Source organism: Callorhinchus milii, unplaced genomic scaffold (assembly GCF_018977255.1).
Source record: "Callorhinchus milii isolate IMCB2004 unplaced genomic scaffold, IMCB_Cmil_1.0 Scaffold20, whole genome shotgun sequence".
Classification (NCBI taxonomy): Eukaryota; Metazoa; Chordata; class Chondrichthyes; order Chimaeriformes; family Callorhinchidae; genus Callorhinchus; species Callorhinchus milii.
The window spans coordinates 3,218,692-3,235,672 of record NW_024704761.1 but is presented as its reverse complement, the minus strand read 5'-3'; the positions used below and the strand labels follow the sequence as shown (position 1 = coordinate 3,235,672).

The window sequence follows — 16,981 nt, the reverse complement described above, 5'->3', positions numbered from 1 at the left end:
AGGATTTAATCCGGATCGAGTCCAGCAGTGGTCAGGGATGCTCTCAGCCTCTGGGAGTCAGAGCCAGAGCTCCCAGCGGAGTGTCCAGTCCAGTGCAGGTGAGTCTGCGTGTGTCTGTCTCCCTTTTATGTGTTTTGATAATAATAATAATAATAATATAATAATATTATTGTAATGATGATACAAGAATAACGATAATGTGAGAATAATAATAATATTTTGGGTGTGAAACTCGACCATTGAGACGAAACAACTTTAAACCCAGAGACACATAGCTTTTCTTGTGTGTGTGTGTGTGTGTGGGTGGGGGGGGGGGGTGTGTGGGTGTGTGTGTGGGGGGGGGGGGGGAGGGGGTATTTTATGTTATTTTGAATTAATCAGTGCAGCCCCTGTCTCTCTCTCTCTTTTTTTCTGGGGGTTGAGTGGACTGGGGGGTGGGGGGGAGAGGGGTTTGGTGGGGGGAGAGGGTGGGGGGGAAGGGTGGGGGGGAGAGGGGTGGGGGGGGGGAGGGGTGGGGGGGGGAGAGGAGGTGGAAAGAAAGAAAAATACTTCTTTTCGTAATGCATTCTCTTGAGTTTGCGAACAGTGAGTGGGTTTTCATAGAGGGATATTTCGCTGTGTGACTGAGTTGGATTGACAGCTGTTTGATCCCTTAACACGTCCTCCTCCTCGACAACAACAACAACAACAACTTGCATTTATATATATATATATCTATATGCATAGCAGGGCAGTGTATTGGGGACTGGTGTGGTGGGTGTGTGTTTGCGCCTCGGTGTCTGCGTGTGTCTGCGTGTGCGTGTGCGCGTGTGCGCGAGCATGCGTGCGAGACTCAGAGCGAAAATCGCTCGCGGTGCCCCCCCCCAGTCCCCTAACGAACCCGACTTAAACCGAACCCAAAATATTCACCCGTAAAACACCCAGTCGCTACACCCTGCAGTAAAATCCCGTGAAGCACTTTGAGACGCCCGGGAGACCCGAACGGCACTGTATCAAACACAAGGATTGTTGTTATTCTTGTGAGGATTTTATTTATATAATAATTCACCTTCGGGGCTACGGGGGGGGGGGGGGGGGAATGTGACTTGTGGTTCAGCCTGAAAATTATAGATGTATTTTTTGGACGTAACAAAAAGTCACAGCCTCTGACCCCCTTCCCCACAATGTGCTGTCTGCCGGGTGTAGTGACTGTGTGCTTGCAGGCAAGACGCAGCGGCCGATTTGCGCACAGCAAGACCCCGCCTGATGCTGTGAACAAGTGGTTTTATCTGGAGCGGGAGGAGCGGTGGGGTGCGGGGGGGGTGTCAGCTGTGGAAAGTGGAGTGGGGGTGGTGGGGTGGGGGGGGGGGGGAGAGAGAAGCTCCCGTATCTTTTCCAGTCGTGGCGGGAGATGTTTAACGTCCACCTGAACAGGGCACAGACGGGCTCGGCTTAACGTCTCAGCTGAAAGACGGGGCTTCCCACAAAGCAGCGCTTTTGGGGGAAAATGAGTCACAGACGCGCGGAGCACAACAACAACAACAGCTTCCTCGTTCCTTTATTCTCTCGCTCCCTCCTTCATTCTTTCATTCTCCCCCTCCCACCTTCATTCACTCATGCCCTCCTTCATTCATTCTCTCCTTCCTTCATTCACTCACTCACTCACTCAGTCACTCACTCGCTCACTCCCTCCTTCACTCCTTCTCTCTTTCATTCCTTCATTCATTGCTTCCCTCCCTCCACCACAGTTTTCCCTCTCTATCTGTCACTCTTTCGCTGTCTGTGGCTCAGGGTCACTCCCTATCAAGATCAGCCTCAGTCCCACTGATTGTGCTGTTTGCCGGGAGCTGAGCCTGACAGATGGGTGGTTTTCCACGGGAGGTGTCTGGGGGAGGGGGGGGGAATGATGGGGCAGGATTGGGGGTGGGGTGGGGTAGCGGTGGGGGAACCAAAACTAGTCGCAGGAGGTGTTAGTGTGTGCGTGTGCATGTGCTTGAGCGAGAGAGAGTGGGGGAGAGGCAGAGAAAGAGGGCGGGCGAGTACGCGCACTGCCTCTGTTAAAGCGCTGAGCGTGTTTGCGTGAACCGAGGAGCCATTCACGTTTACACAGTGTCCGAAATGAAACGGGTTTTGCCGTCTCTGTCCCACAGCACTGAGCTGAGGGCTAAAGTCCCCACTTTCAGAGGATCAGGAGCTGTTTGTAAATAGCCTTTGGACCTTGTCGAATTAAAGTTTATTTTTTTTTATTATGGTTACACTATTTCCATTTTATACAAAACTTTACATAACTGGCGCCAAATCAAGATACCACACACACACTCACACACACACACACTCAAAATCCAATAACAACAACAACAAATTACACTTGTATAGTGCCCGCCCCACACGTTGGGAGAACGTCTCGAGGAGCTGGACAGTCAGGGATTTGCTTCGTGGGTTTTTTTTGGGTGAGGGGAGGACACAGAGCAGTTGATCTGGAGAAGCCGATAATAATAGTAATAATAATAATAATATTGTAATCGTAAAAGAATCCTGGCGACTGATATAATGTGGAAACCTCGCAAAGCGATTCACAGGGAATCAATGTCAATTGCGGTGAAATTTACACATTTTGCCGGTTATGTGGACAAGCTCTGAAGACTCTTTGCATTTCTCTCCATCACTGTGTGTGTGTTTGCGTGTGTGCGTGTTTGTCTGTGAGAGAGATTTTTTTGCATTTAACAATCTCCCAGATCAACACTCTCTCACCTCACGGCTGTTTGCGGGACATTGCCAGCTGCTAATTAATTGCCTGCCGCGTTCACCTACAAAATACGCAGTCACTACACCTCGCGGCCTTTCCCTTCCCCCGCCCGCCCTGTTTGAGATGTCTTCGCACTTACAGGCACGATATTGAGCGCAGGGATTATTCAATTATTTAGCGGCAGGCAATGTTTAACGTTTAATATTAGATTAAACGGTGAGCTCCAGACATTACGTTACATTCCACAAGTCTGGCTGTGAAATAAAGCCTCGGGTCTGTAACACTGGCGTCTATCCCAGTGCAGCACTGGCATAGCATAGGCTTAGTGCTGGTTTGTGTGTCTAATAATAATAATAATCATTAATAATAAAAATCCTCGCATTTCACATATAGTCTTTCACATCAAGAGGACGTCTCTAAAAGTGTTTCACAGGACGCACTGTAAAGTGGAGGGACTGTGTATATTTCGTGGGCGAAACGCGGCAGCCATTTGCGCACACGTGGCGATGGAGTCGTGGATTGAGTCACGACATTGTTAATTTTTTTTTACCCGCTCCCCCACCCCCAATTACAAAGTGGTGTGTTTTTTATTAGCATTTAAACAACAGCAGATTTCCATTCACTTCTCCAACAAGGTGTGTGTCTGTGTGTGTGTGTGTGTGTATATATAGGGGGGGTGGGGGGGAGCTGCCTCAAACGAAGCCTGTTTTTTTGTGACCTCCGCAATATTTCCAGCACATGAGCTCCCTGGTACCTGAGCCGCTATGTGTGTGTGTGTGAGAGAGGGAGAGAGAGAGATTCCCATTCAGTCTCGCTCGATTTGTCCAAATCCTTTTTAAAAATTATCACCCCCTCCCCCCACCGCCCACTCCCCCACTCTCCGGTCTGACATTGCAGGTTCATCCATGTGTTAAAAAAAATCATTTAAAAAGAAGCTTTCTCTCTCAGTTCCTTTTCTCACACTGTTGTTGAGACACTGTTGTTGTCTTTTTTTACTGACTCATCGACCAGTGTTCAACTCTGTACTTTTTCTCTGTTTAATTTGACACAAGGCGGGGGGAGGGGGAGGAGAGCGGGGCCGGGTGGGGGGGGGGGGCGGGGGGCGGGGGTGAGGGGAGGAGAGGCGGAAGGAACAAAGAAAGCAAAGTGACTGACCGAAAAGGCACCGAATTATTTGTTTTTTTTCGCTCCAGATCAAAATGTAACCTTTCTGGTAAATTTCACCCCAGAGGTGGTGGGGGGGTTGGTGGTGGGGGGGTTGGTGATTGATGGTGGGGGGGGGGGGGGGGTGGAACGGACACAGATGCGAGTCTAAGGTAGAACGTTGTTTGTCCAAGCCCCACGTCGGGACTTGGAACAACGTAGTCTAAGCTGACACCCCAATGCCGAGCTGGGAGGGGGTGTTTCATTGCCGGTGATGCCGTCCTTCAGATGAGATGTTGAACGAGGTCCAGTCTGTCTGTTCAGGTGGACGTTAAAGATCCCGTGGAACTATAGGCAGAGAGAAGTCTCGACGACACGATCATCGTGAGTTTCCGTCTCCCTGTGTCCCGGCTGACAATCCCCCGCCCCAAATAAACATGGGTCACTCACTCCCTGGCTGCTTGTGGGACGCTGCTGTGCGGAAATCATGCTGCCGTGCTTCGTACACGAAACACACAGTCACTCCACTTTACAATATATCCTGTGAAGCGCTTTGAGACGTCTCAACGAGACGATCAGGCGCTGTATCAAATGCAAGGATTCTTATTATGATTATTGGATGCGACAGAGGTTGTGTTGTTGATGGTCGCAGCGCAGGGAGTTGTGAGGTGCCAATTCGAGCCAATGCTTTGTGCCAGATGGAGTTGGACGTTGATTAGATGTTCCACAAAGGACGAGACACTGAGAGCTTGTGCCAAATCTCTTACTTTGGCTCAGTCGCTCCCACTCTCTCCTGTGGGTCAGAAGGTTGTGGGTTGTAAAGCCCCCAATGCCAAAACTTGAGCTCACAATCCAGGCTGACACTGCAGCGCTGCGGGGGTGGGGTGTGGGGGTGGGGGGGGGGAAGGGAAAGAGAAGGGCATTGCCTTTCAGATGAGATGTTAAAGCCAAAGTCCTGCCTGCTCTAGTGGTTCAGGACCTGTTAAGCTCTCTGGCTGTTTTGGAGGAAGTTTTGGATTCCCTTGGAATCTCAGCTCCTGTTTCTCGCCCACCGTTGGTTAAGTTGCTGGTTAGGATTCCCTGGTTTTAAACCACCCCCCAAAAAAATATTTCATCCCATCAGATCATTTCACCAAATAACTTGGTCAGCGGCCATTGAGTAAGTTTGGGTTCTGTGACACTCGGAGGCTCGCTTTGTTCCCAGACATCTCAAAGACGTGATAAGGCACTATATCAAATGCAGGGATTATTATTATTATGTTAACCATGGTTTCTGTTTGTTTTCCATCCCTCTCCCTCTTCTCTCTCCCCCCCCCCCCCCCCCCGCCCCCCCTCCCCAAAGAAAATACAGTAGTTGTTTGTTGTGGGATTTTGATGTGCCAGGAATTCAGACTGATTTATAGTGAGTTGATTTAGGAGAATGCGATTACAGAAAATCTGTACAGGAAATGGAGGGGGGGAGGCGGTGGGGGCTGGGTGTGGGGGGGGGTCGATAGACTGATGAGGTCAGAGACACGGCAGGTCCATGTGTTGAACAGCAAAGGCAAAGGTTGTGGGGGCAGGAAGTTGTGCTCAGTGACATGTCGAGCAGAGGAGTGGGGGGGGGAGAGGTGGGGGGGAGGTTATGCTCCATGGGAAGTCTCGACGATGCGATCATCAAATGCAGGGATTATTGTAATAATATAATAATAATCCTGGAGCCTGATATGGCGCCTGATCACGTCAACGAGACCTCTCATAGCGTTTCACACAATTTGTCGTAAAGTAGATTGACTGTGTATTTTTGTGGGCGAAACGCGGCAGCCAAAGAGCGTCCCACAAACCGCGGAGGATTGGATGGTTGTTACGAAGGAGGTTCCTAGCCAATCGGAGGGAACCCAAAATTCCACCTGGTCCCGGCCTGTGAGACACGGACACTGTGGTCTGGAAGTTTCAGAATTGTGGAAAACTTTTCAATTTGGTTTGAATTATGGAAATCTAGATTTAGATCAAAAATCACTCAAGAGGGGTGAGAAGCGAGGATCGAAGTGATGTCTCTGGCCTTGCGCTGACCAAAAATGGGGGTGTCAATTGCAGTATTCATAAACCAGGGGAATGTCAAATAAATAATTATGCGGATATAGCAGAGGGGGCAGGAGTGGGGGACACAGGAAGCTAATGATGCAAATCCATTTGAATGTCTCTCATTGAGACAGAAGTGAAGTTTCGCTCGGGAAAGATTAGCCGTCGGATTAATTCGCAAACGTTTCGGGGAATTTCGAGCCTGATTAAATCTTTCAGTTCTGACATGTCAGCGAGGACCTGCCTGGGCCGCCTTTCGTCTCTCCCTTCGTCTCTCCCTCCATCTCTCCCTCTGTCCCCAAGTGCCAAATCCGAGTGTAGAAACCTGAGCCTTTTTTTCTCCCCCGTAGTACGAGCGCAATGAACGAATCATGGCAAAATCCCACGAGCAGCTGGGAAGAGAAATAATTGCACATTTCTCTGAGAGACTATGTGTGTGTTTGCTCGGGAGTTACACATTCACAGCCTGAGTTATGCACAGTCGCATCACAAACAGCAACTGGGTCAACACTTAAATATATCAGTAGTTTTTGTTATATTGTGATGGGAAGGGGGGAGTGGAGGTTACTGGACTGGAGTGCCTCTCCAGCGCTCGTGAGTTTAAATCTGAGCTGTTTGACATAAGGAAATGATAATTTCATATCGTGCCTTCTGGCCGCAAACCTCCGGTTTAAATCGTATGTTTGCTTCTTGGCCGTTTGCGGAAACTTCTGCTGTGCGCAAACCAGCTGCCGCGTTTGCCAACAAAACGCACAGTCACTACACTTTAGCAGCGATTAGCGCTGGAGCTTCAAGGCATCTCCACTGTGCAACGTGAGCAGGGTTGCCCGAATAACAATAATGATAACAGTCCCTGCTTTTGACACAGCGCCTTATCAAGTTGATGAAACAATTCAAAGCGCTTCATAGGATTTTACTGTGAAATGCAGTCACTGTGTGTTTTGAAGGCAATTTTTTGCACAGCAATGGAGCGAGTGAACAATTTTTCATTTGGAGGATTGTTGGCCAGGACACTGGGCACAGACGAGACCTCAGTTTAAGACACCACTGGGAAGTGCCTTCTGTGATGGAGAGATTACTGCGACCTCTGACTGAGGGACCGAGAGAGCGAGCAAATGAGAGAAAGCGAGCGACAGAGAGAGAGGGAGAGAGAGCGCAAATGAGGAGAGACAGAGAGCGACAGAGAGAGAATGCAAATGAGAGAGCGAGAGAGAGCAAGCGAGAAAGCAGAATTTCCAGTAATAAATCTGTGTGAACCCTCTGGCCCTCTCTGTGAGGAGGAATGTGGCTACTGGACTGTATCACAATTCCGAGTGGCCTCAGCAGCGTTAGTTGACAGCTGGATGGAGTGGCTGTGTGTGTGTGGTGGGGTGGGGGGGGTGTGTGGTTTGATGTGAGTACGGGAATACACAGTGGGGGTGGGGGGCCTTGTTAAGGAATAACGCAAAATCGCGGTTGCGGAGCTGCTCTGCCGATGACGGTGACAATCGCTGTGTGTTTCCAGGAGCCAGCGCCGCCTCCGGCCATAGGTGTTGATTATCACAGCGGATCGTGGGCAGGTCGATGAGCTCTGGCAGCGGGGAGACATGTCACAGGCTCGCTTCCTCCTCCTTCTGGTCGCTCTGTCCATGAACTTTCAGGTAAAGGGGTGGGGGGGGGGGAGAGGGGGGGAGGGGGTGTACGGTAATCAGCAACACAGGCACCATCGGCAATGTGTGTGGAGTGGACACGGTTTTTCTGACTGATTCCACTGGATTCTCGCCAGCTTCTCATACGCTTGTGTTTTTAGACGGGATAAAATGTTTCTCGTGGATTGAGTGACTCATTTTTTTGGTGGGGGTTTATTAACCCCGGAACGCAAACTGCCAATTGGCTAACAACCGGGTTCCTACTTACTGCAAAGGAACAGAGCGGTGTGGAGTAAGGAAACTTGCTTAAGGTTTCGTCCCGCCCGGGAATCGTTCTCTCACTTGCGAGGCGAATGCGCTAATGACTCCGAACGTTAAGTAGGAGTTGGTTGGTAGTGGCCGGAATTTGGACCCTCTACCTTGACCTCCAGGTGATGGTCAAAGGAGAAAGATTCCTGAGGCAACCTCAACAGTAACTTGGATCAAACCAAGTGCAATAAACACCTTCCTCTCCGCTCGAGACAAGTCACCCATTCATTTTTTTTGTAGGGTAAACCACTTGGCACACCCAGTGCTGATTTATTTTTCGAAGTGAAGCTGTTCTCTATCTCTCTCTCTCTCTCTTTTCCTCTCTCTCTGAGGCTCTTTTTAACATACAGAGAGAGAAGCATCTTGAGCTGTAAATAACACTGTGGGAAGATTGCTCTGGGCTCTTGGTTCTTCACGCACCGATGTCCGAGCCCATTAATCACTGGCAACTCATTCGCTGAGCAATCTACCTCCGTTCTCATTGAGCTGCTCAGGCCTTGATGATGGATCAAGTTATCATACCTCGAGGCCCTGGGCAATAAATCCCCCCAAACGGCTGAAATAGAATAGAACTCAGGGCTTGGGAATAACCTACCGCCGTGCCAGCGTAAATGTAACCAGACGAGGTTAACTAACAGACACAGGACGGGATTTGGTCTGTTGTGGAGTGCCGCAGCGTAGTGGTAAGGCTGTTTGTGGGACGCTGCTGTGCGCAATTGGCTGCTGCGTTTCACCCGCAAAATACACTTTACATATATCCTGTGAAACTCCCACTCTCCCTCTCACTCACACTTCACCGCCGCTCCCGGCCCGCACGATCACTCGACTGCACTGTAAATGCACGGGAAGTGCTTTGAGATGTTGGGACGTGAGGAACCACCTTTCCCTTGTTTCTGTTCCTCTCAGAAAACGTCAGCTAAGAAGATGCAGGCCACGCTGGAAAAGTGGGAGAAATATTCTGATGAATGTTCCAGAAACATGTCCAGGACCCCTCAGCCCACAGGTGAGGCTTCTCTCCACTTCTCATTCAAGGTCCCCTTTGATGACTACGAGACATTGACCGGTCATTGGCTGGCCCCCCCGATCTGCCTCTGTTACTAAACTATGTCTGCCCTTTCGCCCCACCATCCCCATATAGGTGTCGTGTGCAACCGGACCTTCGACAAATATGCCTGTTGGCCGGACGGCCTCCCAGATACAATTGTGAACGTCTCCTGTCCTTGGTACCTGCCCTGGTACAACGCAGGTAAATCAGGCTGACAACACACAGCCACTCGTGGCTCCTCATCGGTAACTGCAACTTGTTCTTGTTATAATAATACTGATAATAATCCTTGCACCTTATCACATCGTTGAGACGTCTCAATGCAATTCACAGAATATATACTGTAAAGTGAATTGACTGTATATTTTGTGGGCAAAGCGCGGCAGCCAATTACGCACAGCAGCGTCCCACAAACACTCGTGAATTGAATGACCAATTTTTTATTTATTTTTATTGAGGGATTGTTACCCCCGGAAAGCGATCCTCCAATCGACTAACAACCGAGTTCCTATTTACTACTGGGTAAACAGAGGCATGTGGAGTAAGGAAAGGTTTCACCCCGACCTGCCTGGGAAATGAACCCAGGTCCTCTCGCTTGCGAGGCGAGTGCTCTAACCACTAGGCTAAGGGATTCCACAGTTGTTGTGACAGACCATGCACTGTCACTGAAGGGCACTGAAGCCCCATCAGCTTTTCTTGTTTTCCAGTGGAGAACGGGTCTGTGTACAGGAAATGTGGAGCCAATGGCCAGTGGGAGATGGGACCCAAAATGCAGCCCTGGAGGGAGAGCAGCCAATGTGTGTTCAACGCCAAAGACGACCGGTTTGAGGTAGGAGAGAGAGAGAGAGCACCCTGTGGCGTAATTCCCCTCGATGCAGCCTACAAACCTCAATCCCCCCACCCAAGGCCTTCCTCTTTGACTACAACTTCGGTCATTTTCCCTCCTCCACCTCCCTTGCCTCCCTCCCTCCCCTGACTCCAGCCTGCAACCTTTGACAGTCCAGCGTCTTGGGACGTCCTCCCTACACGAAAGGTGCTGTGTAAATGCAATGTTTGTTGTTGTTGCTGTTCCCTTCTCCCTCGTGACTGCATTAATTGTTTTGATGAACCCTATCTGAGGAACGGCCATTTCGAGACCAGACCTCTGAACTCCCGCGCTATCCCACCAGGCATTTCACCAAGCGCGGTGGTAACAGCAGTCAATGTGCTTCTTTCACAGAAAAAAATGGGGAAAATCTTGGCTGGTTTCAAAGTGATGTACACAGTGGGCTACTCCTTGTCCCTGGGAACCCTGATCCTAGCCCTCGGCATCCTGGTGGGATTCAGGTAAGATTTGGTTCCCTCTTTATAATAATAATAATCCTTGCATTTGATTTAGCGCCTTAGCACGTAGGAAGACAGGCGTGATCTGAACACGAGTAACGAGGGGTCAAGGCGGAGGTATAGAGGTAGAGTATGATAGAGTTTCGGGGCATAGAGGCTGAAAGGGCGGCTACCAATGGTGGAAGGAGACAACTCTGTGCTATTATGAGAGCATTTTATGGTTTGGTTTTGTTCATTTTAACTTTGATTCTCTCGGTCTCTCTTTTCACTCTCTCTCTCTCTCTCTCTCCCGCAGGAAGCTCCACTGTATGCGGAACTATATCCATATGAACCTATTTGCCTCCTTCATTCTGCGCGCAGTATCCATCCTCATCAGAGACGCACTTTTCAAAATGCATTACACGAGTGTCACCACGGGCAACCCGGACATCAAAATGTGGTTCAACAACAAGGTAATGGCCCAGCAGTCTTGTTCTGAAACAAACGGCAGAAGTCCTTCTGGCAAAGCGCTCGACATCTCAAACTGCCATCTTGGAGCCTGAGCCATGATGGCGTTCCCAGGTCACACGGGAGGTTCCAGCACAGAAGGCAACTTCCGTCTGATCTCATCTTTCCAGAATCATCCGCTCTCCGTCTTCCCATTCGCAGCGGCCTGGCCTCAGGCCCCCGCCCGCCCTGCCTGCCCTGCCCACGTCTCGATTTCCCCTCTCGAGTAGAAATACTTCCTGGCTCCTGCCCCGAATCTTCTTAAGAACTGTGAGCGTCCGGGGGGGAGGGTGTGTGGGGGAATTGGGGGGTGGACGAACATGGAAAAGGATTCCACCAGCATCGCTTGTTGGGCTGAATGGCCTGTTTCCGCACTGCGTCGCTCTAAACATTGTAAGGCAAGGCGGTCTCGCGGGCTGAGACTGGACGGAATATTCCGGGGCTCGGGCATTGCGGAGCGGGGGATGGGTGGGGGTGGGGTGGTGCTGAGTGATCGCCGCTGCACTCTTACCGTTTCCCTTTGTTGAAGCAGACGGCGGGGGGCTGTAAGGCTGCGCAGGTGCTGATGCAGTACTGCATTGGGGCCAATTACTACTGGCTGCTGGTGGAGGGCGTCTACCTGCATAACCTGCTGGTCATCGCAGTCTTCTCCGAGAAGAGCTTCTTCAATATTTATTTATATATCGGCTGGGGTAGGTGGTTGGCTGGTCAGCCTGTCTCGTTGTCTCTGTTGGTGTGAGTGTCCGGGGGTGGGGCGGGTGGTGGTGGGGAGAGTATGCAAGATATCACATCCGGGCTCGACTCCTCTAACTCCCTCATCCAAACCTCTGCAGCTCGTGTCCTCTCCCGCACCAGGCTCCTTGATCCGATCTCCCCCTTGGCCTGGCCACTCCCGCCCCGCCGTTGAAGGTCGGCCCTTCAGGCTTTCTGGCCCCACTTTCTGGAACTCCATCCCAAAGCCCCTCCGCCTCGCCCCCTCCCTTGGCCCGTCTCAAGACCGTCCTCGTCGATCTTGTTTTTGACCACACTCCCACCCTCACCCCATTGCCCTCTACCCCTCTTGACGCCGAATCCTTAACCGTCCAGCCCCTCGGGATGTCCTCCCGACGTGACAGGCTCTGTATGAACGTAATTTTGTTGTGGTTTTTGGTTTTCAGGAGCCCCTGTGTTATTTGTTGTTCCTTGGGTGGTGGTGAAATATTTATATGAAAATTCTGGGTAAGTGAAGGGTTAAAGTGCACCCGGTCTGACCGTAACCAAATCAGTGGATAACTAACAGATACGCGCTCACACACACACACGTACACACTCACTCTCGTGTTCACACACACACACGCACATACACACTCACTCTCGTATTCACACACACACATACACACTCACTCTCGTGTTCACACACACACATACACACTCACTCTCGTGTTCACACACAAACACACATACACATTCACACTCGTGTTCACACACACACACATACACACTCACACTCGTGTTCACACACACGCACATATCGCGCCCGGCGCTGTACAGTAAATTCCATGGAGTTGCTTTGAGACATCTCTTCTCCGCTGTATTACTGTTTAATCACTGACACGTTTGCCTCGGCAGATGTTGGACCTTGAATGAGAACATGGCATTTTGGTGGATCATCAGGTGTCCCATTCTCCTCTCCATATTGGTGAGTCGCGGTGCGCGATATAATAATGATAACGTTGCGAGAGAGACAGAGCAATGATGAGTGAGCGTAATAATTTGGTCGCTCAATCCACTGGGACACTGCCGTGCGCGCCATCGGCTGCCGCGTTTCGCCCACAAAACACATGGTCACTCCACTTCGCTACATAATTCTGTGAAGCGCTTTGAGACGTCTCGAAGACGTAATAAGGCGCTACATCAAATGCAAGATTATTATTATTATTATTATTATTGTTTCTCTTTTCAGATCAACTTCTTCATTTTTATCCGCATCATTCACATTCTGGTCTCCAAGCTGCGAGCCCATCAGATGAGATACAACGATTATAAATTTCGGTGAGTCTTGCTCCTGCAGGGGTGGGTTTGGGAGGGTATCGATGTGGGGGAAAGGGTGGGGTGGGGGGCAGGAAGCAGCGTAAAGCAGGGAAGTTCCACACTGGGGCAAACACAGGCTCATTGCGCCCAATGCAGTGGACATCTCCTGCATTGGAGACTGTGCGTCAATGGCTCCCCCTACATTAATGGGGCTATTGGTAGAGACTGGGCAGATCTATCCACATTCCCCCCAATCTATCCACAGTTTATACCAAGCCCTCCGCTTCCTGTGGGCCGAATGGTCTCCTCCTGTGCCTGAGTTCCTGTGTTGAATGTTCCTCTGGTCCCCAGATTGGCCAAGTCTACGCTCACGCTGATCCCGCTGCTGGGCATTCACGAGGTGGTCTTCGCCTTCTTCATGGATGAGCACGCGCAGGGAACACTGAGGCTCGTCAAACTCTTCTTCGATCTGTTCTTGAACTCCTTCCAGGTGGGGATCGGTCGATCAGTCTTTCTGTCAGTCTCTCTCTCGCTGTCTCGCTCAGTCGATCAGTCTCACGGTCGATCAGTTTCAAAAGCAAATTAGACAGATTTCTTTTAGGAAATAATATCTCGAATTCAGTTTATAGTTTGGGACGTGATGTGTGCAAGTGACTGCCAGCTTTGGTGGTAGGCGAACCGGATGGACCTTGGTCTTCTTTCGTCCAGCAATTTTTTATGTTGTTATTTGTCTTTGTGGGACATCACTGTGCTGCATTCGCCCACAACATGTACGGTCACTGCACGTTGGAGTTCTGTAACGTAGTAGTTAGCCCGCTCGCCTCACAACCGACAGGACCCAGGTTCGACTCCCATGCAGGGCGAGACCTTAGGCAAGTTTCGTTACTCCACGTACTCTGTTTACTTAGCAGTAAGTAGGAACCTGGTTGTAAGTCGATTAGCGAGTCGCAATCCTGTGAATACTGTGAAGCACTTTGATACGTTCTCCTGGTGTGAAAGGCGCTGGACTAGATATATTCACTATTATTTATTATTATTATAAGGATATTGTTATTTTAAGGCAGAGGATTTGGGGAATTGCTGTAAAGTACCTACTAACGGTGCCTGAACTCTGGCCCCATACGTATATCTCTCCATCTTCTCTCCGGAGGCTTATCCTGTGCAATGTGCTAAGTGGAATTTTAGCTGGATCAGTGAGAATTACTGTACTTACCTGAGCCTCTCTGCCTCTCCCAGGGGATGCTGGTGGCCATTCTGTACTGCTTTGTGAACAGAGAGGTAGGTGACCCACTCACTCAGAGCACCTGGACTGTGTGATGTGCTTTTTAATCTTGCTCGATAGCGGAGATGAAACATCTCAGTTACCGGGAGAGCGTGCGGAGGCCCAAACCGTTTACACTCCCAGAGAGAGAAGGGCTGAGAAGAGAGGATTCCCATCATAGCCCCTCACACAATGACCTCCACACATACCCACCCCCACACACCCGCCAACAACCCATCATCGAGCCTGCTCTCTCTCTCTCTCTCTCTCTCTCTCTTCGCCTTCCACCCCCCCCAATCCCATCACCTTCCACCCTCCCTTCTCTGGTTTCGAAACCTTCCTAAATAAAATCCAGCCAAAGCCTCAAAACCCCAGTCACTACACTTGAATAATTTTACAATGAAACTTTCAGATGCTTCATGTCGACCTTGTAGGTGCGACTAAAAAAAAATGCAACTTCTTTCTCTCATTGATTCTTCCTTTTTCTTTCGTTCCTTCTGTCATTCGTTTGTTCCATCCCTTCTTTCTGTCTTTCCGTCTGTCTTTCTGTCTTTCTTTCTTCCAAAAAAAAATATTCGGTCGCTCAATCCACGACTGTTTGTGGGACACTGCTGTGCGCAATTGGCTGCTGGGTTTCACCCACAAAATACACAGTCAATCCACTTTGCAGAGTACCCCGTGAAGCGCTTTGAGACGACTCGACGATGTGATACGGCGCTGTATCAAATGCAAGGATTATTACTATCATTCCTCTCTCTCAGGTGCAGTGTGAGCTGCTGAAGAAGTGGAAGCGCTGGAAGCTGGGGAAGGACATTGAGGAGGAATACAGGCACACGTATAGCCAGACCCTGCACCTCAGGCTCCCCGCCAACCTGGAGAAACACAAGCTGATGACGAGCGGGGCGGGAGCGGGGATCGGGGCCGGGATGGGGGCTGGAGGAGCCAGCTACCACAACGGCACGGGCAGAGTCAGCCCCACCGGACCCCCCTGTGCCGAGCGAGCGCCCCCCAGCACGGAGCCGGTGCGAACCACCGACCGGCTTCACTGCTATGGTTTCCCTCAGGAGCCCGACCACAAAGCCCTCTGTCCGGCTGAGAGCAAGTGCTGAACTTTAATCCCAGTCAGTGGCCATGCGTCCAGGGTCCTCTGACAATCACCCCCTTTTCCCCCCTCACTATTGGGGGGCTTCTGTGAGTAGGGGAAGGGGTGGTCTCTCCTGGCCAGGCGACAAGGAGGCAAAGGCAGGGGGTGGTGTGGGGTGGAGGTGAACAGGTTGTCAGCACTTTAAGGAGCTTTGGAGAGGCTGGGTTTTGTTGCTTTGTCTCTTCTTCCCCCCCCCACCCCTCACCCCCAACAAACTGTTCATATCTTCACTGTGGAGCCACACGAGAACAAACAAAACTTCCCACAATAAGGTGATACACCCGGTGGGGTGGGGTGGGTGATTGGGGATTCACCCCCTTGCTGATTCCCCCCCCACCCCCCAATCTATGTAAGGAGTTGGAAAGCTGAGATCATTCACTGAAACTAAATTCTCACCCAACAGTTCGAGGGAATTTGCTTCCCCCCCCAATTTGAGCCTCTCTCCCCCACCACCCCCTACCATGTTAAACCAAGACTCTCTTCTCCTCCTCCCACCCCCCTCAGTGCCTCAGTGGTGCCCCAAAATTGACTACTTTTATTGCTCGTTCCTGAAACCTCGCACGGGGGAGGGGGGGCTGTTTCCCCCCAGAGATAGGGACACAAGAAATCTTATATTTTTTTTAAGCAAGGCTTTCTCCCCCAGCACAAGTTGTCCCCCCCACCACCCATGCTCTCTCGCTCTCTCTCCATCCCCCCCAACCCCTCGTGAAGTCACCATCGCTCACCGTCGTGCGTGTGAGCACAATTTTGCGTTCCTTTGCGACACACTAAAATGTGTGTCACTCAGCTTCGTGGCTGGATTATTTTATGCAGAGCGACTGGGGTGTGGATGGGGGGGGTTTGTGTGGGGGTGGGGATTGGTGTGGGAAGGGGGAGGGAGGTGGTGAAAGGGGCGATGTCCAACGCACTAAACCAATTCCGCATTGGAGAAGCTGGCAACAAAAAAAAGGCATCTATAAATAAACCATGAGGTGTGCCTTTTTCTAAAAAAAAAGTATCAAATGTCTAATGATCATCAAATCAAATAGTTTTAAGACGTGAAACGAAACTACGGGAAAAAGGCGAATCTATGAATCGTAAAAGCCTATTTTGCACAATTTAATTTATGTAAATATGTAAATATCTGTACATACAATATAATATAAAGAAGACTTTTGTATGTGATGCCTTCAGGTAGCCCCGCCCTGCCCCACCATTCCTTTAAGGATTCAATCATCCTTCAATCGAATGGTTTTGTTCCCAGAATTATACCCCCCCCCCAACTCCGACCATTCAGTTCCGGGGATCCGCTGAATGTAATGATGTGTATAAACAAAATGTGCTTTAATGGTTATTACTTCCCTCCCTCCCCCCCCCCCCCCCAGCCGCGTATCTGCTTCCGTGTCTGATCTCTCACCGTGTCTGACGGCGTTGGCTGCTGCTGGTTGAGGCTACGGTCAGCTCAGACCTGCGTTTGAGGCTGCCTCCGTTTTCCCCACATTAAACAATTTCCCGTAATGTGAATCGAGATTCTTTGTGTTTATCTGCGTGTTTGAAAACGAAAGAGTAAAAACAAGAAGAGAGCGAGAAACAGGGAGAAAGGGAGAGAAACAGAGCAATGTACACACGTACAAACAGGCAGAGAGAGATACGACAATAATAATAATCCTTGCATTGGATAAGAGCACCTGAGAGCACATTGTTGAGACGTCTCAAAGTGCTTCACAGAATATATTGTAAATATTATTGGATTGACTGTGTTTTGGGGGAGAGAAAAATGGCAGCCAATTGCGCATAGCAGTGTCCCACAAACAGTCGTGGATTGAGTGACCAAATGTTTTTGTTTGAGGATTTATTACCCCCAGAA

The 16,981-nt window shown here is 50.2% G+C and overlaps 1 protein-coding gene across 4 annotated transcripts; it reads left to right on the top strand.

Moving 5' to 3' along the window:
* On the top strand, nt 1-16,129 carry gcgra (glucagon receptor a). 4 transcript variants are annotated; one of them, XM_042342533.1, is made up of 14 exons: nt 1-98; nt 7,434-7,569; nt 8,773-8,869; nt 9,005-9,112; nt 9,619-9,740; nt 10,131-10,237; nt 10,530-10,686; nt 11,253-11,412; nt 11,878-11,938; nt 12,329-12,398; nt 12,663-12,751; nt 13,082-13,220; nt 13,967-14,008; nt 14,753-16,129. In XM_042342533.1, the coding sequence occupies exons 2-14, from the start codon at nt 7,516-7,518 to the stop codon at nt 15,098-15,100; spliced, it is 1,554 nt and encodes a 517-aa protein (XP_042198467.1). In that variant the 5' UTR covers nt 1-98; nt 7,434-7,515; the 3' UTR covers nt 15,101-16,129. The 4 variants fall into 4 exon arrangements, with proteins under 4 accessions (XP_042198467.1, XP_042198470.1, XP_042198469.1 ...); XM_042342536.1 differs by lacking the exon at nt 1-98 and adding an exon at nt 4,223-4,252; XM_042342535.1 differs by lacking the exon at nt 1-98 and adding an exon at nt 6,304-6,523.
* The last annotated feature ends 852 nt before the right edge of the window (nt 16,130-16,981 follow it).

Coding starts and splice junctions, on each gene's coding strand:
- gcgra (XM_042342533.1), top strand. CDS start 7,516: ATGTCACAGGCTCGCTTCCTCCTCCTTCTGGTCGCTCTGTCCATGAAC. Junction 10,687..11,252: donor AAATGTGGTTCAACAACAAG/GTAATGGCCCAG, acceptor TTGTTGAAGCAG/ACGGCGGGGGGCTGTAAGGC. Junction 12,752..13,081: donor TACAACGATTATAAATTTCG/GTGAGTCTTGCT, acceptor TCTGGTCCCCAG/ATTGGCCAAGTCTACGCTCA.